This window comes from Rhamphochromis sp. 'chilingali', assembly GCF_963969265.1.
Source record: "Rhamphochromis sp. 'chilingali' genome assembly, chromosome: 16".
Classification (NCBI taxonomy): Eukaryota; Metazoa; Chordata; class Actinopteri; order Cichliformes; family Cichlidae; genus Rhamphochromis; species Rhamphochromis sp. 'chilingali'.
Genome location: NC_137943.1, coordinates 5566030 through 5588824, shown reverse-complemented (window position 1 = coordinate 5588824; position 22795 = coordinate 5566030). Strand labels below are relative to the sequence as shown.

Genomic DNA, 22795 nt, shown 5'->3' with positions numbered 1-22795 from the left:
TCAGGCTTTGAGAGTTCATACTGGCGTCTTTGTAATGTGGTTTTTAAGTTCATCAAACTACAGCCTCATTACGTCCACTGACTTGACATTGTATGAAACATTTACAATCATTCAGAGCAATTTATAGTTTACCTTCCTCTGTCTTGTGCAGGACTCTTCAACGATATCTGTCTCTGGTCTGCAGACCTCGTCTGATCACCCATCTAAGGACAAACAGGTGTGTTCTTGATCATTACCACAATCACATGATGGAAATAAATTTAGCAAAGCCAAAGCAAACTAATTACAGAAAAAAATGCGTTTTTTTTTTTACTGTTGCAATTTAGACAAAAAATTATTCAATTCCTCGGGGGAAAAAAAAAACAAAACACTTTCTCAAAGTTGTAAAATATTGTTTCCAGAGTATTTTTAAAACTATATTTTGAGAAATTTGCAAATACTTAAAGCATACAATTTGTAATTTTAAAAATATAACCATTTGTAAAATATCTGTATTGTTAAAACCTCAATTTTAAGACAAACAAGGTTTCACATTTGAATTTTGGAACATTTTGAAAAATAAAATATTTAAATATTCATAGAAATACTATTGTAATAACACAAAATGATGGGTTATGTTATCCATAATAAAGGCTCTATTTCTGGTGTTGGTCTAGCACAGTCAGTCACACTTTGCTTCTGTAATATTTTCATCTTAGCTTGTAAAGAAGGTTTTCTTATACCACTTTGGCTTTCTTCTTAATTTTGCGACATACAAACATGCATGCACATTAAAATAACAAATCTGAGTTTTAGCATACCTTTAGACAATTATAACAAGAAAAGGGTGAGTTTTTTCAAAACATGCTCTATGTAATGTGTGCCTTCAAGTCCATCCTGTACCTTAGCTCCACTCTGGTCCTGTGTTTCTTCTCTGGTGTCAGAGTGCGTTTGTGTCTCTCTCCGTTCCCTAAGCTCTCTGTCCAGCCGAAGAAGTCGTCCTTCATACTGAGATTTGAGGGCATTCATTCTCACCTCCAGCTCCTCTTTACTCTGCTTCAGTTCTTCTACCTCCTGACTGAGCTGCTCTTTAGCACCTGAAGGTAAAGGAAGCAAGTCACAAATTTTAGTCACGCTAAGCATATTTGCTTGTTTGTTTGGTGATATTTGTCAGCAGATTTTCATATTATAGTGTTTTTCTGAGCTCACTGTTTAGCTGGTTGATTTTGGTCTTGGCTCCCAGGAAGGCCTTCTTAGTTTTTTCCTCTTTGTCGGCCATCTGCTGTTTGAGCTGCTCCTCTCTGATTTTGCTCTCGGATAGCTAGCGAAAACATTCATAAAAAAAAAACAAACTGCTTTCACAACATCTAATTTTAATTTAGTGCGTAAAATTCAACATAAGAGACTGTGCTTGCATTAAACGATTATGGAGGGAAATCGAACGACAGTTGGACTTGAATGTAGTTTGGAGTATGTAGGATTCTCAGATACCTCCTGTCTGAGTTTTGCAAGCTCCTCTTGTTGTGCCTGGTTTGCCTCAGCAGCTGCGGTAGCATCACTTGAGTGGACAGACTGGGAACTCTGGTTTTGGCTGGCCTGTGCGGTTCGGCTTGCTTCATTAGCTTGTTTGGCTTCAGTTAGCTGCTCCTTCAGATGTTTTATGTCTGCTTCACGCTCAACAACCGTCTGAAGGGGAGGTAAACGTGCCAAAAAGATTAAAATACCATTTTATGCAAGACATTTAAATTGCCTAAATCTTTTTCTCCAAATTTCACTGAGAAAAAAGTATTATGTTAAATAACATTTTAAAGGAAAGAAGAGGACATTAATTAACAACTCATAGTTCCTAATATAGTCTTCTTCCTCAAATTGACTACTTGCTTGGTTAGTGTTTAGACGATTACAGTAAAAAAGCAAAAAACAAACAAACTGTTCGAGTATTCAGTGTCATCACTTTGCCACTTGGGGAAAAAAGACTGCTCATGGCAAAGGTTTCCCTTCAGGTCTGTCTGGTAGAAAGGCCTTTTTAAAATAACATTGTGAAGTCTACTTTAACACAAACTAGAACCTTTTCTCACAAATAACCAAGTAGTTGTTGTAACCAAACTCTGACTGACAGTTGTTAAGTGTAAACCAAATAATCCTGTATTTACTATTGGTTTCAACTACAGTCAAAGTCAAAGTCTGGTTTTTATGTTTGTTGCTCTACCCTTTTTGGCCACACCAACACAACCTTCACTCACTACTTTAACAATTTGTCAGATTCAGTCTTCCTGCAACTTGATCTGTTTAGCACAAACGGAAAACCACGTTGTTTTTGATTGAAGACGATCACATAACAGAGGTAAAAATACAAGGGGATATGACTGGCATTACTAATCCACTGAAAATTGATTGAATGATGTTGATCTCTTTCCTAACCTTCTGCAAGCTCTCCAACTGGCCTTGAAGCTCAGTCACCTGTTAGGAGGTAAGCACAGATACAGAAACTACTTGTTAGTTTACTGCAAATATGACAAAAATACTACATACTGTTAAAAGAAGAAGGCTCATCACCAAGCTGTCAGACTGCAGAAGTAAACTGTTGTGATGTAAACTGAGCCTTTTATCATACTAGGACAATATTTACACAAATATTACATGAAGATGTGAAATGTGCAAAGAATTTGTTTTGTCAAAAATAGTTTTGGTGCATATCAGCACCAGAAAAAAAAAAAAGATAACTCTTTGACATCACAGAGTTGGGGGGTCATCACATCATCACATGACCTCACATTGTTAATAATTGTTGCTCACCTTACTCTCTGCTTGGCTCAGAGCAGTCTTGAGGCTAGAGATTTCCTGGTCGTGGCTCTGTTGGCTGGTTTGGTGGGTCTGCTGAAGCTCTTTCTGACTGGTGAGGTTCTGCTGAAGGGTTTCTTTAGCCTGCTGAAGCTCCCTTTGGAGCTGCTGAATCTGGTTCTGACGGGCTTGAGCTTGAGACTGAGCTGTTTTTAACTGGTTCTGCACCTTTAAGAAAAAATGAAGCAGGTAATGTGGTTACTGTAGGCCTATTCTCAGATACTGGCTGGGATTCTTTTAGATCTGGTGATGGAGCTCATGTGCATTAACAGTCTTTAGACCAATAGTCCAAATAAATAAAAGGTCAACCACAAATCTAGCAAATAGGTAAAATCCCTGTTCCTGCAAGAATTCTCACCTGCTGGGTGTGACTCTTAGCTTGTTGAAGCTCTTTCTGATTTTGGGTTAGTTGGTTCTGATTCTGCTGCAGTTGAGTCTGGGTCTGGGACAGCTGGGACTGGAGCTGTAGGATCAAAGACATGACAGAGCCAATGGCATGATGAATCTACACGCTATCTGCTATCTGAGCTAGCAGCTATCTGAATATGGTGTTCATTTTTCCCATCTGTGAATAAAGACTTGCAGGCAGTTTCACCTAACTTTGTCAAACCGTACCTGTGTCAGCTGGTTTTGGACCTCCTGGACCTTTTCCTTGAGCTGCTGGTTTTCCTTCTGGGCTCTTTCCAGCTCCTGCAGGGACTTCTGGGCCTGGTGAAAAACTGACAATTAAACTAAAAGAAACAGAACCACTATTGCATCTCTGTGTATCTCAATACACATAAATATCACACATAATTATGTGTGATAAATAAAACTAGGAGATATTTTTTGCTCTGAATTGACTTCAATCATTAAGTATCAAAGTTATTTGGGTGGACTGCTGATTAACTGGATAGGAATTGATCTAGATGCATAGAGCAGAACTTTTTTGTTCCAAATATCTTAAATCCCTCCATGAGCCTTTTTTTATTTTTTGGTAAATATGATAAAAAGTTAAGTTGGGAAAAAAAATAAAGACTTGCGCTGGTCATGTTTAACTTTGCTCACCTCCTCCTGTTTTTTCTGCACTTCTCCTTTCAGGGCACTCAGCTCCTCCTGGGTCTTGCTGAGCTGCTCCTGAGCTTTATTCAACTCCTGCTGTACCTCCTGGTTTGGAGCCACCTCGCTTCCTGCTTTAGTAGCTGTTTCACTGACCAGCTGGAAAAGACAAACATAAATCCCCATTGCAGTTGTTCTCCACGGTCAATGGGTCCAAACCGTTTCCACAAACCTATCGCCGCACCTTGTCATGCTGGGCTTTGAGCTCCTCGTACTGGGTTTTATAGCGTCGTCCAATCTTCTTCACCTGGGTTATGGTCTTGTTCTTCTCCACAATGTCATTGTTTTTTGTTTCCAGGTCTTTCTTCAGAGAGTCTCTTTCGGACGTCAGGCGGGCAACAGACTCTCTGAGGCCATGTAGCTGCGACTGAGCTGAATTTCCACTCGCACTGGATCTGATTCACACATAATCATCTGTGTAAGGTTATTTTTTTGGATGCATTGATCAATTTTCTACTGAGTTGCTGGAAATTAGGTTCCGATCACTTAGGCAGCAAAACTGCAAAAGTCTGGTACAAACCACACAAAAGAAACTAGAGTTGGGAAAGTACCGTTCAGTTCACCTTTGTGGCGTTAGTGTATTTAACAGGTGTAAGCCTGTGTGTGTTGCTCTACCTGGCCAGCTCAGCCTTCAGCTTGGCTGTCTCCTCAGCCAGCTGTGTGATGCGCTTCTGTTGAGCCTCTCTCTCCGTGGTGAGTTTCTGTCTCTCCTCAACATCACCGTCTTTCTGTTGGCTGATCAGTTGCTGTAAAAATCAAAATCACAAATCTTCTAAATCTTTTGCTTGCTGACTGAATGTATAAACTACTACACTATGGAGCCACTATGTTGCAGAAATGAGAGAGAGAGAAAAAAAGCATTTACACATGTACTCAACCTCCTCCACAGAGTGGCATTACCTGATTTTTTGCTTTTAATCGTTTAAAGTCTTCCTCCAACAGCCTCTTGTCAGCCTGCAGGGAGCCATTCTTCTCTGACAGCACAGACAGAGAGTGATGCAGAGGGCTGATGTCTGACTGGAGTTTTGTGATCTGGTGAGACACAATGTTGGGCGTTTTAAAGCTTGCTGCATGTTTGACACCAGACTCTCTGTATTTGTATCACTTCAGCTGATGTGCACCTTTTGATTTCTGTAACTTGGCACTTTGCAAAGCTCGGTTGAAGACACAAGTATACGATCGTGTTGGTTTTTTACTGCCATTTTAATGACATTCCAGTACAGAAGCTTAGAGATATATACAATTACAGTGCGATATTGCTACAGTTTGAAAACTTGTAACTTTGTGGGGGGAAAAAAGTCATTTCTTCTGGTTTTGACTTCCTCCCTTCCTATACAAGTGCTTATGTTGTGATAATGCTCGAGCGGTGGCATCTATTGTTTAGGAGAACATAGCAGCGGCTTCTTGCCTCTTATTGACGGATATAAATAGAACTGCCTGATAATATTGCAGCAGCACAAAAAGTAACCAACGTGGTATATACTGTACACAAGAGTAGTTGCAGTAGGCTTCCAGGTATGCTGTAGTGACGATCTGTATTGTAACTGACTCCACAACATTTTGTTATAGAAATTTGCTGCAACTGCTTAAGGTGAAGTATGTCAGGTAAAGGGGGGTACGTTATTTGAACTTGTTTCCAGTAGCAGAGCCATTTCTCTTCAGCTGTTTATTATTGCAGATTGTAACGTTCAATCTTTTTTTTTTTTGAAAATATTATGCATTGAAGATAAGTTATTTTGTCAGTTATAGCTCTTGGAGAGAAAGGTTACAGTTAGAAAAAAAGAAGATGGAACTGGCCAAGACAAACATGAAGACAAATGGTGACATGCAGTGCAGTGCAAACTCACTTTAGCCTGAGCTTGCTGCAGTTCTTGCTCCAGTTTATCTCGGTCCATTTTGAGCATCTTGTTGGTTTCTCGAAGAGCACTGATAGTCTCCATCTTCTTTAGCTGCTCTTCCTGCTGCACTAGAGTTTTTGCTGTAGCCTGACATAGAGGAAGAAACATATACAGAGAAGTAACAAACAGTATTCTCTATTATGTCCTTTGCACATTTAAAAGTCACACTAGCATCCTACTTGCTGCTTATTTTTAAAAACAAAAAAACACTCTTTCTTGCTAAATCCGGTACGGACGCTCTGTACTTACAATACAAGTTTCTGAACTGACTATCAACCTCACAGTGTTCAAGAAGTTGCATAGTAACAAATTTGTGGAAGTAAAGTTTTACAAAGTATAATGAAGCTCTTCATTCTGTAGTAGATTCTCAAATATTAATCAAGGCCTCTTTTTCCTCCAAAAATAACTTGTTGTTTTGTTTTTTGAGCAAACTGATATTATTTACATTTACTCGGCTAAAGTTACAGCATTATGGTGTTTCAAGTGAGGCAAGAGGTGACTCTTACGGCAACAAAAACCAGGACCTCCCACTATATTGGTGTCACAGCTTCACTAATCTAACTAATCTACAGTCACCACACTATATACACCAGCTTTTAATTGACTACGTTATTTGATCCCAAAAGGTTGATTCTGTTCATCTGGACGTAGCGTTTTCAATGGGAGAAACATCTCATCACTCATCCAAGTGACTTCTTGGGATTTACTTACCTGGATGATTGAGCATGGATCAAGATATGTTATTTGATCAAAGGTAAAACAGATCAAACACTCCCCCAACTCATACCTGCATCTTCTCCCTCTCAGCATTTAGGGTTTCTTGTAGTTCCTTTAATTCTCTCTCTTGGTGTTCCACTTGCTGTTTGTAACGAAGAGCCTCTCCGTCAGACGCCTCACATTGCGCTATAGCGATATCCTTTTCCCGCCGCACAAACCTGCACCGCAAACGCACATTTTACACTCAGTTCTACTTTGAACAAGTAAAAGATTTATAATGAAAGAATTATTAGAATTTCATTTCATCATAAGGTGCTTCAGAGGTAACGATGTTTACATACTCTATTATAAAATAAACTGCAGTGTCAGCTATTTCAATACTTTCAATACACAATAACACAAACACTGATCAACCAGCTCGTGTTACAGTACCTGAGTATTTCTAGTATTTGCTCAGTGGTCTTTCCTTCCTCACTGAATGACAAGTCAAGCTGCTGCGGTTGCTGCTGTTGTTGTTGCAGCTGGCGGCTCTTAGCAGCTATTTCATCCATTTGTTCATGCAGGAGGGAATTCTGCTTTCCCAACTCCTCACAGTGACGGCTCTGATTTGACAGATCCTCCTGAATGACAGTCATAGTAAGGACTGTTACGATCATTCACAAACAGTCTTCTAATTACATTTTAATTTTCTTAAACTAAGATTCATAATGTGGTTTGTTCAACTTTATATATCTCAAACAGTTATTCAGACCTGTGTGAAAAGAGGGATGTTAGCTTGCCCGATTAAGATTATTGGGTTGTTGTTCTACCTTCAGCTTTTTCTCTGCTGTACTCCAGGCTGCAGTTTTCTCCTGCAGGAGGGAGGTGGTCTTCTTCAATTCCTCCTCTAACTCCATCTTTTGTGCTGCTCCTTGTTGGAATTTTTTCTTCAGTTCCTGTAGAGCCTCCACATCAGCAGCATGAAGCATTAGCTCCCGCTCATACTTAGCCTGTGCCTCTCCAGCTAGCTTAGTCTGACAGGAGAAGAGAAGGGGAGGGACCTTCAGTTGCATGTCAAGTGTGGTTTTCTTACTGTAGGCAAAAATTAAAAAGAAAATACTGGCAACCACCAGCGTTACCCCTCAGCCTCCTAGTAGACACACTTATACTCACATATCTATATTATTGCTAATATATATTGTAATATATCTATATCACTAAAGCACTTCTGGATGGATGCAAACTGCATTTCGTTGCCCTGTACCTGTGCATGTGCAATGACAATAAAGTTGAATTCTATTCTATTCTATGATATCATTTTCAAAATCCTACATCACCTTGTTGTCAAGTTATAAAGTCCACAAGAGTTTTGGAAAACTTACTCTGTACTTGAATCTCAGTGACCTTGACCTCAAACTCCTTCAAGAATTTCAGTAGATGCACCTATGTTATCAATTTGAAAATCTAGATAACTTCTTTTTTGAGTTATGAAATTCACAAGAATTTCTGAAAATTAGGTCAAGGTCACTGAGATTCAAGCTAATCCAAGATGTACGTTGCCTTGTTTATGAGTTGGTGGTGGGGTGATGACAATACCCCACCACCTTTTTACGGCTGAAGGGTAAAAACTGGTAGGAGTACAGTAGAAACCAAGTATATTAATCAATGCACGTGTGTGTACCTGCAGCAGGCTGTCCTGCACAGCCTTCTGCTCCAGAGTTACAGCAGCAGCTGCCCTCTCCAGAGCCTCCTGTTGCTCTACCCGACTGGCCTTCAGACTTCGTTGCAGCTCACACACCTGTACAAAGAGAGTATAGGAGATTACGGTCATTGCATTATCAAGTTGTCCGTGGATCTATATGTGCCTGAACAATTGAGCTTATTCTATAATTTGCATTTTAAAAACAAATAATTGTTGGTGACTAATTTGTCATATCATTCATAATAATTATGCTCACGTGGGTCATGCAGCACAAAGTTATTAAAGTTGTGATGGTGAAGGCAAACATGGCTGGAAGCGTTACTGCTGGAGATTCAATTCCCAAAAGAGCAGCTACTTTAGTGGTGTGGAATTATTTTAGATACAAACCAGCATATACACAACAGACCAGTGCAAAAAGCCTGTAATGTCGAAGGGGGGAAATATCTCTAACTTATTTCACCTTCTTAAGCATCAGCACCCAAGCCTGTATCAGGAATGTCTGAAAGCCTGGGAGGAAAGCTCTGCAGCTAATGCTACAAACTAAAACAAAGTAAGCTAGTTCAGCATGGCATCACCAAGTCTCTCGCCAGTTGCATGACTTGATGCATTCTCAATGATCCAGGTAAGTAAATCCCAAAAGGTTGATTCTATTCACCTGGACATAGACGATATTACCCAAACTGTCACCATTTGTTTGCCAAAAGATATGATATGATTTCAAGACGGCACTCCCAGACTCATTGTTATCTGTGAATTACTATGTACTAACCACAGATTTATAGTCAAGTAGTATGACAGCCTTACCTCAGTCTGAGGCAAAGAGCAGGGGGAGAAATTAGTTTTATACTTCTTAAAGTTATTGCACTTTTTAAGGTAGTTTTCATAGAATATTTCAAGTCAATGTGTTACGTTTATTTTGTCAAATGAATAACAACCAATTTTTTCTGTATTTTGGCAAATTTATCGCTATCGTGGTAATACTCTGAAATATCGTGTTTGGGCCATATTACCCATTCCTACACCAAGTGGGTCCTCAGTTGGGTACTGATTTGGGATGCAGACGATAAAACACACGGTATAGGGATTAGTAGAAAAACCTGAATTAAGCCATCTTCAGGGCTTACTTTCCTAGTGACAATGGCATACACAATTAATCATGTGGCTGCCAGTTAATGATCATTGCCATGAGAGTAGAAATAGCTGATGCTCTGTTAAAGCATTTTTGAAAAGCACCTTATATACAAATGTGCAAATAGTTTGTGACTGCCTGGCTTATTTTTTCACGTTTCTTGTTGCCTTTGTATTGTACGTATGGTAGAATCTTGAAGTCGACATCGAGTCAACATTTACAGCTGTGGTCAGAAGTTGACATCATGGGTGTGAATGTGATGGTAAATTTGGCATACAGCCGTAATGACGTAAAAGAAATCAACACAGGGACAAAAATTATACACACAGGCTCAAATATACAAACACTGACTTAAATGTTTTACAAAGGTTCTACAATGTATTTTAACTTGACACAGTCAAAGCCTATTTACTTCTCATTGGTCATCATGATTGACTCTAACTGCTAGTTTTTCTTTGCCAGCATAAAAATGTATTTGTCTGAAATGAAAATTAGATTGACCAATATACAACAATGGGAAAGTGCCAGAAATTCAGCAAAGATCTAAGAAATTATAGATTTACACAAGTCGGGAAGGTTTAGTGGAGCAATTTCTAAACAAATGTAGATTCCAAATTTTGTTCAAATTCAAGTTATTCAGTGTGTCTTTTTCCAGACCATGGCAAACTAACACAAGAACCTCCAAGGCTCAAGCCCGGAAACTGCTGAAACACCACTGTCACGGTCCACATTGAAGCAAGTTTAATGTAGCCGTGGACTGAGTGGGTGACATCCAAGAAAGAACCCCCTAGTCCAAAATTAACACTTTCAAGCTCAACTTTGCAGCTGCCCACACAGGCACTTGTTTTTAAAGTCATTACAGATGTATGCTGTTCAATTGTTCCACTCTATTCTAAGAGATCAGTAAAAGTCTAAATTACTATAACATTTATCCCTGATAAGTGTATATATGCAAACTTATGACCACAGCACTAAGTAAACGTGTGCTTGTATCAGAACACATGTTAAATTATAACTCACTTGTTTCTCCACTGCACCCACAGCCTTTCTTCTTTCCTCTTGCTCTTGCTGCTTCATTTTCTCCAACTCTAAAATCTTCTTCTCCAGCTGCTTCTGCACCTCTTCCGACTCTTTCAGACGAACCTCCAGAGGAGAACGTAGCTAAAGCATGAAGAAAGGTCAGTATGAGAGTATGTTAAAAGGTGCACAGAGCAAGGAAGTACAGTATTTAGTAGTATTTAGGAGCGGTACCTCCTTCTCTTTCTCTAGACTGTCTTCCAGAGTCAGCACCACGGATCTATACTGCTCTACAGAGGCATTAGCACTCTTCAGCTGCTCCTCTAATTCACTCTTTTTCTCCTCAACACTGTGCAGGAGACCTTTCACCTCTGAGAGCTCCTGCTCTGATTGGCTGGGTAGCTGGGAGGCTGCTGGGACTGGAGAGCGCACTGTGGGAGACATTACTATTGTTTTACAGCTGACTTTGAGTATACAGGTACATTAACCCTTTGTACGGCCATAATAACTTACCTCTCAACGGTGCTCGGAGGCCTACGGCCCTGGTAACTGGCGTGGTGGTGGTGCTGGAGGTGGTGGTAGCCTCAGAGGAGGTAGCAGAGGCCAGCTGGGCTTTCAGTGCTGCCACCTGCTGTTCAGAGCTACGCAGCAGCTCCCTGGTCTTCTGCTGCAGTGTGTTTTGGGTCTCCAGCTGCTTCTTAGCTTCTAACAACTGAGCCTGTAGAGCAAATGGAGGTTACAAAGGAACAAGGAATGAAACTCTTATAACACACACACACACACACACACACACACACACACACACACAGTCTACTCGAGCCATGCGCTCTCCAACAACGTTTACAATGAAAGAAATAAACACAAATATTATACATACGTCCATAGTACGCCCAAGGGCATGTCTCTGTGCCACTTCCTGTTCTAGTCTGGTCTTCATCGAAGCCAGTTCTGACTCCAGTTGTTCTATCTTGTTGTTCAGATGCTGGCGTGTCTCTGTTTCTGCACGCTCCATTGTCAACTGGACATGACATCCCAAGAAAGTGAATTTAACACTTTTAAACTTTAGACATGCTTTATACCTATACTGAAGGAGAAAGAGATGACTACCAAAACAGGTGTTCAGAGTAGTCTAAAGCTTTGGTATATTTACATACACCTCATACTACGGCTGGGCCATATTATACTTCACTTTATACTTTATAATGTTAGGCAATGATAAGAAAATGACATAAAATGTGCATGCGCGGTGCCTTTGTTTTCATACGCACATGGCAGAAAAAGCATGGCGGCGACAGAAAACAAGAAGGGCAAAAGTGGATTGTTGAATGAAACAGATGAACAAGAATTGTTTTCAAAACCTGCAACTTCAGTGATGTGAAACTGGTTTGGTTTTTGTCCGTCAGATACCCACCACATTTTTTATAGAACATGCAAGTGGACCGTCGTTATTAACGTATTTTCTGCACTATAATGGGGCGACCGTGGTTCAGGGGGTTGGGAAGCTCATCTTGTAACCAGAAGGTTGCCGGTTTGATCCCCAGCTCTGTTTGTCTTAGTCATTGTGTCCTTGGGCAAGACACTTCACCTACCGCCTACTGGTGATGGCCAGAGGGGCTGATGGCGCGATATGGCAGCCTCGCTTCTGTCAGTCTGCCCCAGGGCAGCTGTGGCTACAACTGTAGCTGCCTTCACCAGTGTGTGAATGTGAGAGTGAATGAATAGTGGAATTGTAAAGCTCTTTGAGGGTCTCAAAAAGCGCTATATAAATGCAATCCATTATTATTATTATTATTATTATTATTATTATTATTATTATTATTATTATTATTATTATTATTATAATAATAATAATAATAATAATAATAATAAGGCACTCTTAAAAGCCTTTAATTTTCTCAAAAATGAACAGTGCACCTTAAAATCTGGTGTGCCTTATGTATGAATTCTGGTTGTGCTTACTGACCTCGAACTCATTTTATGCTCAAAAATCTGTCAAAAAATGTCTTAGTATGACTTTGGTAAGCTACGAAGCCACGCTACTTGATGGATTGTCAGAGCATAACAGCTACCGTAGTCAGGAGCCTAGCGGAGTAATACGTACTGTGCTTCAACATAATATTACCGTATTGTGTGTGTGTATAAGGACCCCAAAATGGCACCTGTTAAGAGATATGCGTATGAAGCACATTTTAAACTCAAGGCTATCAATCGCGCAGTAGAACATGGGAACAGAGAATTCAGCATTAATGAGTCAATGGTACAGAAGTGGAGGAAGCAAGAAGATAGACTTATCTGACTGATTTGTTTCGCTTAATGTGCCTTATAATCCCGTGCACCTTACGGTCCAAAAAATACGGACTTGACTTATTTATTTGGCACACTGCAGTTTCATATTGCAAAGCACCTCTTTTTAACTTTTGTGGATATTATACATGGTTATGCTCAGGATATGTCAGCCCATTTCCACTGAAAATGCCTTTTGGTTAAACTATCAGCAAGGAATTTGCATTTGCACTGTTACATTTTTATACAGGGAGTGCAGAATTATTAGGCAAATGAGTATTTTGTCCACATCAACCTCTTCATGCATGTTGTCTTACTCCAAGCTATATAGGCTCGAAAGCCTACTACCAATTAAGCATATTAGGTGATGTGCATCTCTGTAATGAGAAGGGGTGTGGTCTAATGACATCAACACCCTATATCAGGTGTGCATAATTATTAGGCAACGTCCTTTCCTTTGGCAAAATGGGTCAAAAGAAGGACTTGACAGGCTCAGAAAAGTCAAAAATAGTGAGATATCTTGCAGAGGGATGCAGCAGTCTCAAAATTGCAAAGCTTCTGAAGCGTGATCATCGAACAATCAAGCGTTTCATTCAAAATAGTCAACAGGGTCGCAAGAAGCGTGTGGAAAAACCAAGGCGCAAAATAACTGCCCATGAACTGAGAAAAGTCAAGCGTGCAGCTGCCAAGATGCCACTTGCAACCAGTTTGGCCATATTTCAGAGCTGCAACATCACTGGAGTGCCCAAAAGCACAAGGTGTGCAATACTCAGAGACATGGCCAAGGTAAGAAAGGCTGAAAGACGAGCACCACTGAACAAGACACACAAGCTGAAACGTCAAGACTGGGCCAAGAAATATCTCAAGACTGGTTTTTCTAAGGTTTTATGGACTGATGAAATGAGAGTGAGTCTTGATGGGCCAGATGGATGGGCCCGTGGCTGGATTGGTAAAGGGCAGAGAGCTCCAGTCCGACTCAGACGCCAGCAAGGTGGAGGTGGAGTACTGGTTTGGGCTGGTATCATCAAAGATGAGCTTGTGGGGCCTTTTCGGGTTGAGGATGGAGTCAAGCTCAACTCCCAGTCCTACTGCCAGTTTCTGGAAGACACCTTCTTCAAGCAGTGGTACAGGAAGAAGTCTGCATCCTTCAAGAAAAACATGATTTTCATGCAGGACAATGCTCCATCACACGCGTCCAAGTACTCCACAGTGTGGCTGGCAAGAAAGGGTATAAAAGAAGAAAAACTAATGACATGGCCACCTTGTTCACCTGATCTGAACCCCATTGAGAACCTGTGGTCCATCATCAAATGTGAGATTTACAAGGAGGGAAAACAGTACACCTCTCTGAACAGTGTCTGGGAGGCTGTGGTTGCTGCTGCACACAATGTTGATGGTGAACAGATCAAAACACTGACAGGATCCATGGATGGCAGGCTTTTGAGTGTCCTTGCAAAGAAAGGTGGCTATATTGGTCACTGATTTGTTTTTGTTTTGTTTTTGAATGTCAGAAATGTATATTTGTGAATGTGGAGATGTTATATTGGTTTCACTGGTAAAAATAAATAATTGAAATGGGTATATATTTGTTTTTTGTTAAGTTGCCTAATAATTCTGCACAGTAATAGTCACCTGCACACACAGATATCCCCCTAAAATAGCTAAAACTAAAAACTACTTCCAAAAACATTCAGCTTTGATATTAATGAGTTTTTTGGGTTCATTGAGAACATGGTTGTTGTTCAATAATAAAATTATTCCTCAGAAATACAACTTGCCTAATAATTCTGCACTCCCTGTATAGCTTTAATGCACATAAAAAACAGCTGAGTGAAAATAAATTGATGGGGTTTTTTTTTTTACACTAATAAAGTTGTGGAATTATATCGATATCAGTTATATCGTTATCGCAAATTTTCCAATATATATATCATGCTAAATATTTTTGTCCATATTGCCCTGCCCTACCTCATACATATAGAAATTACCAAAAGCATCCTGTCTCCAAACCCTGCTGCTGTAATATGGTACCTGTATGGTCTTGAGGTTGGTGAGCAACAAGTTTTGGTTACGTTGTTCAGCCAGCATGGATTCCTTCTCTCGACTGAGTCGACTCTCTGCTTGTCTCAACATGTCTCTCTCTTTTGTCAGGTTCTCCACACGCACCTACAGACAGAGGCAGGTTACTGACAAAATGACAAAGGTGACAAAAGTGCCCATGAAACAACAAATATGACCATGAACTTGATCCAAATTCAGAGGATCATATATGTAATATTTTGTTCTTGCTCTCACCAAGAAAGATTATTTTTGTTTTGTCTCGTTCAGACCCAAAAGTACACATGATTAGAATTTTAACTTACTAGGGAGCACATTCATTTCCCTTTTTATTCCGTTTATGTTTATGAAGCAACTGCAAAAGCTACGTGAACATAAATTGCTAACTGGTTATGCCTTTATGGGGCAGTCTGGTTTTATTTTTAACATGTAGGTGTCATGTGTGGCTCAGCCATTAAACTGCGAATCCGCCAATGCTAAAAGATGCTTGAAGTAAATGTGGAATTGAAGCCTAAAACGCACATTGATACAGTCTACTATAACCTTTCTTCCCAATCATTCATAGTGACGTTTAATGTACTTCCAAGGTGAGTTAATATAAACTTCTCAGACATATCACAGGTGTTTAATAGACCAAACCAGAAAGAACTCTGGAGTATTGAAAATCCTCTCTTGTTTTGATCAACTCAGGCCGCTGAAACCTAATGTACAGAGAGGCAGATGTACTTTTGGGCCATTTCCATTGCAAAGAGAGAAAAGAAGGCGCGGAAATTTTACAAGACAAAAATCTGTCAACCGGTCTTTTAGGTTAAAAAGCAGACAGACCCATTAGTCTAGCAAAATAAGTTATAAATAAAACTCCTTGCAGTGGTCAAGTGGCCCAGCTGTAAATTAAGTTACGGTATTACAAGTACAAAAAACAAAACAAAACATGTGCCTAAATTAAGCTACTATGTTAATATTATCTTAGGAAAATATTGGTTTTAATGTTTAATGTTCTCCATAAGTCCCTTTATCTTTCTAGCCGTCCTGATCCCCACTGCTTGTCTTGCTCACCTCTTCCAGAGCAATTTTTTCATTAGCCTGCCTCAGGTCCTGGCTCATTGTGTGGATAATGTGCTCGTGTCGCTGGGCTGTTACAGACATCTTTTGGTTCCTCTCCTGAAGGATAACGATCTCTCGGCGGTATGCTGATACAGCCTCCTGGAGTATTTCGTATCTGGTATTTAGAAACACACACAGATCTCAGCCTTTAAAAATAAATCCTGGCAACTCCCAGTACTAACCCTAAGCCTCCTGGTAGACACACCAATGGTATCAATGCTACATCACTTTGTTTTTAAGTTATTGCATTCACAAGATTGAGAAAAACTTCTTCTGACCTTGAGGTCACTGACATTCAAACTCGTACAAGATTTTTAATAGATGCAACTATTGTATCAATTTGAAAACTGAGTCACTGCATTTAACGACAATACTCCTTCAGCCGTTTACAGGCGAGCGGTAAAAAAAGCATAAACTGTCACATTAGTGTTTTGTGTCCTAAACCCACCGCTTGTTGCTGAACTCCAGCTGAGAAGTCAGCTTGGCATGGCTGGAGCGGAGTTCCGTCAGCTGCCTTTGCAGCCGATCATTGGTTTCATTCAGTATCCTGTCGTTCTCTGCCTTCTCCTTCTTATACAGCGCGAAGGCGTCATTGAGCTGGGAACAGACGGACATCAGAAGAGCTTCAAGAATTCGATTCCTAACTCAACATTCACTTTCATATAGAGATGTGCTCGTGTGTACCTGTTTTAAAGCTGCTTTTGTCTGAGCATTCGGTGCCGACTCTGCAGCAGCAGCTCTCTGAGGAGTAGAGCGAGTAGCTGGTATTGAAGAGCGGCCCTGTGCAGGTTGGGGAGAAGAGTCTTGACCTGAAGTTGCAAACAAAATAAATAAATAAAAATAAAAGCTTGACTGTGTGTGTATTCACCAACAAAGATGCTACATACAGGTCTTAGTATTTTTTTGTCACCTTGAGGGGGCAGACTGAAGCCAGTGCTCTGTGTCAGCAAAGCCTTGTACATGTCTCTCTGCCTTGCATTTGAATCTGCCAGCTGTTTCTGCTGGTTCCTCTGCTCTCTCAGTTGCTCCACCTCCTTATGCAGTCGATCCACACTGGACTCCAACTCTGATATCCTACAAGAAACCAAGGGCACATACTTCACGTTTAAAACAGACAGATATTTTCCCTGATTAACTACGATAAATAAAGATATCAGTTGACTTCATAATTAACTGGTTGAAAACAGTAATGTGAATACCAAGATAAATAATGTACCATTATTAGCTAAAATGTTATTAATTTGCAATATTGTTAAAAATACTACAATAAAGTATTTAGAATCCCCGTTCCATGACAGGTAAAATAGCTATAATTCAATTTGATAATTTGCAAATGAATTAAACCCCATATTTAATTAAAATAGTGCAAATGCAAGATTTAAAAGGTTGAGTCTGAGTTCACTCTTAGGAACTTGGAAATTTGCAGTTTAGAAAACAAAACAATGTTTAAAATTTTCAGCAGCTCAGTAGTTCGTTGCCTAAAAAGTGTCAAAAAATATTTTCATGGAATGAGTCTGGGCTACATGCTCACCAGTTTAGCCATGCTGTTGCAGAATGTGTTTTAGCATTAATAATAACAAATAAATAATAATGCTGAATTTAATTGCAATCACTTCAATCACTCACCCACAGAGTGGCAGCAAGCCTCTAACGCAGCGGTCTCCAACCTTTTTTGCGCCGCGGACCGGTTTATGCCCGACAATATTTTCACGGACCGGCCTTTAAGGTGTCGCGGATAAATACAACAAAATAAAACTAGTACCGGTACCGAAAAAAGAAGATTTATTCATAACACACGTGAAAAGACCCAGGAAAACCAAGTTAACAATAAAAACAATAACAAAATAACGCTGAAAACCGATAAAAACCCTGAAAACCATACATTCCATACCTGAGCCTCAACTCTCGCGGCCCGGTACCAAACGACTCACGGACCGGTACCGGTCCGAGGCCCGAAGGTTGGGGATCGCTGCTCTAACGCATCTTTTGAGATTCCTTAATCAATCTTTGATCAAATTACCTAAAAACAAATGCTGACTAGTCCTACTATGACTACCACACCAGACATTACAGTCCAATCTTTTGTCATCTCAGTGGCGTGAAGACACAAAACTCCCAATGGTTAGATTGATTTGCTTCTGTACATCCAATTAAAATCACGTCTACTAGTTACTGAAAGTTCAGTGTTAAGACATTTGTGTTACTGCATTGTGGACACAATTGTACACCAATTATAAAAATAAGTAGCAGGGCTAAATATAATAGCCCCATCACATTTACCGTGCTGATGTTACTTGGCTCTGCTGTTTGTCCTTCTCCTCCTCCAGCTCCCTCAGCCTTCCCAGAAGGCTTTGGTTGTGCCTCTGGAGCTCCTCCACACTGCGGAAAGACAGCTGGTGAGGGCTGATCACCTCTGAAGTCCTAGAAATGTCAGCAGAGCTGCCGTCATCCTTGGTCACGTGGTTGCCCCTGGCTTCCTCCAACTCCACCAGAAGACCACACACCTGGAGAGAAATGAATCAGTGCAAGCTCTACTCTGTGTTTGACATTAATAATTTATTATTTCCCCACTCACATGATGGGCATTAAACCTAATCGGATATAACAGCACTAATGAATGAATTTCTTCTGTGTATTGCTCTGAATATCTTAGGCTACGTTCACACTGCAGGCAAAAGTGCATCAAATCTGACTTTTCTGACCCTATGCGACCCATATCCGATCATGGTATGACAGTTTGAACGGCACAAATCCGATATTTTCAAATCCAATGTAGGTCACTTTCGTATGTGGTACTGAATCCGATACATATCTGATATTTTGGAAAGCAACTGCTGTTTGAATGGTCATGTTGCATTAAATCCGTCTTTTACGTCACTGACACAAGACAGACGGCAATTTCAGCGCCGGAGAAGACAGCCTCTCACATCCCAATCCCACCACTCCTGGTTCTGACTCCATGTCCATATATACCTCTGCACGGAGGTAGCAGCCACTGCTGCAAACAAGGCCATTATTACAGCTCTCTTTTTTCTCAGTGTCCTTCTTTCTCTAATTAATTTGTCAAAATTCTGTCGGTTATGACTGTGCCCAAATTGATAGACTGCTGCAACAACACCTACTAGCTCTGTAGCCGCCATTTTTTCTTCCGTAAACAGAGCATGTGTGTGACGTCTTCTCTTGCACATGCAGGCTGCTTTGAGGGCCGTGAACCGTTCACACTAGAGCGCGTTTGCTGTCACATTTTATTTGTAATGTGAACAACCAGACAAAAAAAAAAAAATCGTATTTGATCAAAAAAATCGGAATTGAGCATTAAGACCTGCAGTGTGAACGTAGCCTTAGCATACCTGAGCAGATGTATCCTCCAAGAGTCTTTCAATCCTCAGTTTCTCTCTCTCCAGGGTATCACAGTGCTGCTTTACCTCCTCTTTCTCTTTTTGCAAACTGTAGATTTCCTAATGGCAAAAAATGAACAATATGCAAGTTTTATGTAACCAAACAAATCAAAAAGTGAATCAATCGGGGTTATAAAACAGCTGCTTTACTGTCCGAGCTTGCTCCAGTTTGTTGCACAGGGAGGCCATGGATCTCTGCATGCTCTCATACTCCTCCCTCTGTTGTTTCAGGACAGGAGCTTTGGATTCGACCTCCTGAACAATCTCATCCAGCACACGGCTCACTCTCCTCGTCTCTTGCTTCTCCAGCTGAAGCTGTGTCTGACACTCAGCATACGCATTATACAGCTAAACACAGAGACAGCAAAAGAAGAATTCTTAACCACAAACGTCTACACTGCTCTCTACACTACAGTAGTACAGATACACTACTGGAAGGACGATTTACAGCACACTTGAAAATATCTAGAAACTTGCAATATATCAGAGTGTCTCAAGTAACAACCGCAATAAACAAATGAATGGTTATTCTTGGTTAAGCCCTCCATTTTTTTTGACGTAACATAGCAAAGCAATACAATGCTCTCTAATGGCCTAAAATTTTGTTCAAAACACTCCTTTGAAAAGCTGCTCCATGATGATGTGGTTTATGGCACCCTTTCTGGATATTCATAATACCAAATAGCCCTTCTACCACATCCCAAAGGTGTTTTATTGGATTCAGACGTAGTGTCTAATTCTCACTGACACCTTGGTAAAATCCTGTGAACTCACATCAAAGAACTTCATGCCAGGTTTAACAATCGCTGCAATGGAGGCTGCTGAAGGGCACATGGCATCCAACTGTTCTTCAGTCATAGAAGGCATGCCTGGAACACAACATGCACATGTAAATAAAGCTGTTATGCGTTTCCAGAGACATTCTCATAAAAGCAGACTTCAGCTTGATAAGCACAGGTAAGACGTGTGTGTGTGTGTGTTCTCACAGCAGTGTTTGCCTGCAGCCTTCACTGTAGCATTTTCCAACTCCTTCTCCATTTTCTTGACCTTCTCTTTAAGCTCTTCTTCAAGACGAGTCTTTAGCTCCTCACCCTCTGACACCTTCTTTTCTAGAGCCTTATTGGCTGCAAAGAGAGCAAAATCAACCACACAGAGGTCATCAGTAACACTTTGAATATGGAAAGGTACAGAGCAGGTTAAATATATTAAGAATACACATTTACTACAAAGGCTTTGGGGTTGATGATAGCACTAGTTTTTGTTTGCATTATAAACGAATATTCAGACTTTCATTTAATGACCAGGTGTGCAGAAACAAAACTAAAAACATGGATTTGTACCTTCAAGTGTTTCTTTCACCAGCTTGCTGAGTTCTTCAACAGCTCTGCTCAGTTCTTGAGTCTTTGTCTCCATGTCTGTTGCTGCCCCCTACAGGGAGGAAAAGAATGACTCTTAGAAGAACATGGCACTACAGTATGACAGAAGGTCTTAGTTATTTAAGCAACAACTATCTTAGTGACTTTTCACCTTATAGAGTGAAGACAACTTGACATGAGCATTGAGTTCGTTGCGGTACTTCTCTTCCATGGCGCTCTTCTCATCTTTGACCTGGAAATACATTTAGAAAATAAATGCAATGCATAAAATATGTGTATGCAATCACTGTATCATTAATTAAATTGGCAGATTAAAAAAATGCTGATCAATTGTTTGATCAATAAAACCATTAAACATACTTGAAGAGATCTTTCAATAAATCCTGGAGCACAAAGTTTCGAAGGCAACTAATTAGGGTTTAAGCGCTTTGACACAGCTCACCACTGTCACCATGGAAACACAAAAACTCATAAAGCTTTCCAAGAAGACAGAGTATAGATGACATTTTTATGACTTATCACATATTTATCTATTTTATTTGACTTTGACTCTACTTGATAGCATTTATACATTTTTGCATTTAAGAAAATGTTTTCTCTAAAAACTAAAATTGAATATGACGCATAAAAACACAGGAGTTTTTTGGTGTTTTTTTGGACAAATGAAACAGATGACGGACAAAACAAAAACAATGCAGTTTCTAAAATGGAAACCAATGAACAGTTCATTTTGAAAGACCTTTATTTTTTTCTCTTTTGAATATTTATTATTGCTCATTAAGAAGTCACAAGTATTTCTTGTCCAATTAATCAATTACTAAAATAATCAAATGCTGCAGCCCTACACACGTGTTTCTGTGTTACCTGTTTCAGTTTGTTGTTGAGGTCTTCAGCTCTTTTATTCTGACTTTCACCGGTTTCCTTCAGAACAGTGAGTTGACTTTCCAGTACAGCCACCTGTGGAAAGGAAATATTGTTAATAAAGACGTTAGCGCTGTAGCTAGAATAGCTAATTAACCCTACATATTCCACAACTAATGCTAATAAAGGAGATTAAAACCAACAGGGAATTTACATTCAGTTTATACAGTACTGAATGTAAATACAGTACTGTATCAATCTTACCTTCTGCTCGCTGCTCTTCAGACTGCTCTGCAGCTCCAGGATCTCTTCGCCTTTCTCTCTGTTGGTGTTCAGCAGTTCCTCAGTTTTGGTCTTTAGCTCTGCAGTCAACCACTCGATCTTCTTCTCAAGCAGCTCCTTCTCCTGCTCCATGCGCTTCTCCCGGTGCTGTAAGATACATTTCCAGTAACACTTCTCTCTTCACGCCACAAAATATTTCCAGAGGAAAAAAATGGCATTTTAAAGGGGGACCAATTATGGTTTTTACTATAAGCTCAAAAATAAATAATTCGCAATCTTTGTTCAACCTGAACAGGCCTCAACACTTCTTGTCTGAAAGAAACAGTTTCATTTTCTATCCCTTTAAGACTGTCCAACTAAAAGGTCACTGTCTTCTAAAAGGCTGTCCCTTGTCTGGCTTCCACAAATAGAACTCAGTGCCAGTAAGCACCTTCTCTGCAGGACTGCAGGCCTTCTCGATTAAGTCAAAAATAATGATTATTGTGATGAGTCATTTTAGCCTCAAGCCCTTGCAAGACGACTCCAAGCCCATCTTGCAAGTGCAGCTGCTGTTCTTGGCAGACTGCAGTTTAAGCAAACATCTGAAACAGAGATTAAAGCAAAGCATCTGTTTGTGTGTAATATTATGCTTCTTACCTGCTTATTGTGTAGTTTATTTGGTGTGTTTAACATAAGGTGAACCTGTTGGGGTGTGTGTGTGTGTGTGTGTGTGTGTGTGTGTGTGTGTGTGTGTGTGTGTGTGTGTGTGTGTGTGTAGCGCACCTGTACAGATGCTGCAGACGACTGTATCTCGTCCAGTTTTAACTGCAGCTCCATCTTCACTTTGTTTGAGTCTGTCAGTTTCTCATTGAGACGTTTCACATCCTCTGCAAAGACAAATCCACAGACCACAAAAAGAAGCGTTAACAGGTTTCCACTGAACCAAACATGCACAATTTATCGAGGTGTATAGCTTCTGTAGTGAACTTACCAGAGACATTCTCCACCTCCTGTGTTCTCTTCTCTAGCAACCGCTCCAGCTCTCTCTTCTCTGCCTCAATCTCATACTTGGTCTTGGTTTGCTGGATCCATAC

The 22795-nt window shown here is 40.2% G+C and overlaps 1 protein-coding gene across 3 annotated transcripts in view; it reads right to left on the bottom strand.

Moving 5' to 3' along the window:
* Positions 1-22795, bottom strand: part of LOC308383865 (nucleoprotein TPR-like) — a 33277-nt gene that overhangs the window by 7388 nt on the left and 3094 nt on the right. For all 3 annotated transcript variants that reach the window (XM_080862032.1, XM_080862033.1, XM_080862034.1), the window contains exons 4-40: positions 22693-22783; positions 22485-22588; positions 21705-21869; positions 21444-21536; positions 20731-20811; positions 20544-20631; positions 20190-20327; positions 19978-20072; positions 19354-19551; positions 19156-19263; positions 18086-18309; positions 16716-16879; positions 16490-16614; positions 16254-16402; positions 15758-15920; positions 14675-14809; positions 11238-11378; positions 10874-11078; positions 10595-10791; positions 10364-10504; positions 8194-8310; positions 7343-7546; positions 6966-7153; positions 6604-6751; positions 5766-5903; positions 4819-4950; positions 4534-4664; positions 4103-4313; positions 3868-4017; positions 3436-3528; positions 3179-3283; positions 2776-2988; positions 2401-2439; positions 1471-1665; positions 1189-1300; positions 883-1076; positions 133-203 (exon numbers count right to left, since the gene is read on the bottom strand). In XM_080862032.1, the coding sequence (XP_080718158.1) occupies positions 133-203; positions 883-1076; positions 1189-1300; positions 1471-1665; positions 2401-2439; positions 2776-2988; positions 3179-3283; positions 3436-3528; positions 3868-4017; positions 4103-4313; positions 4534-4664; positions 4819-4950; positions 5766-5903; positions 6604-6751; positions 6966-7153; positions 7343-7546; positions 8194-8310; positions 10364-10504; positions 10595-10791; positions 10874-11078; positions 11238-11378; positions 14675-14809; positions 15758-15920; positions 16254-16402; positions 16490-16614; positions 16716-16879; positions 18086-18309; positions 19156-19263; positions 19354-19551; positions 19978-20072; positions 20190-20327; positions 20544-20631; positions 20731-20811; positions 21444-21536; positions 21705-21869; positions 22485-22588; positions 22693-22783 (5246 nt within the window). The remainder of the gene's footprint in view (positions 1-132; positions 204-882; positions 1077-1188; positions 1301-1470; positions 1666-2400; positions 2440-2775; positions 2989-3178; positions 3284-3435; positions 3529-3867; positions 4018-4102; positions 4314-4533; positions 4665-4818; positions 4951-5765; positions 5904-6603; positions 6752-6965; positions 7154-7342; positions 7547-8193; positions 8311-10363; positions 10505-10594; positions 10792-10873; positions 11079-11237; positions 11379-14674; positions 14810-15757; positions 15921-16253; positions 16403-16489; positions 16615-16715; positions 16880-18085; positions 18310-19155; positions 19264-19353; positions 19552-19977; positions 20073-20189; positions 20328-20543; positions 20632-20730; positions 20812-21443; positions 21537-21704; positions 21870-22484; positions 22589-22692; positions 22784-22795) is intronic.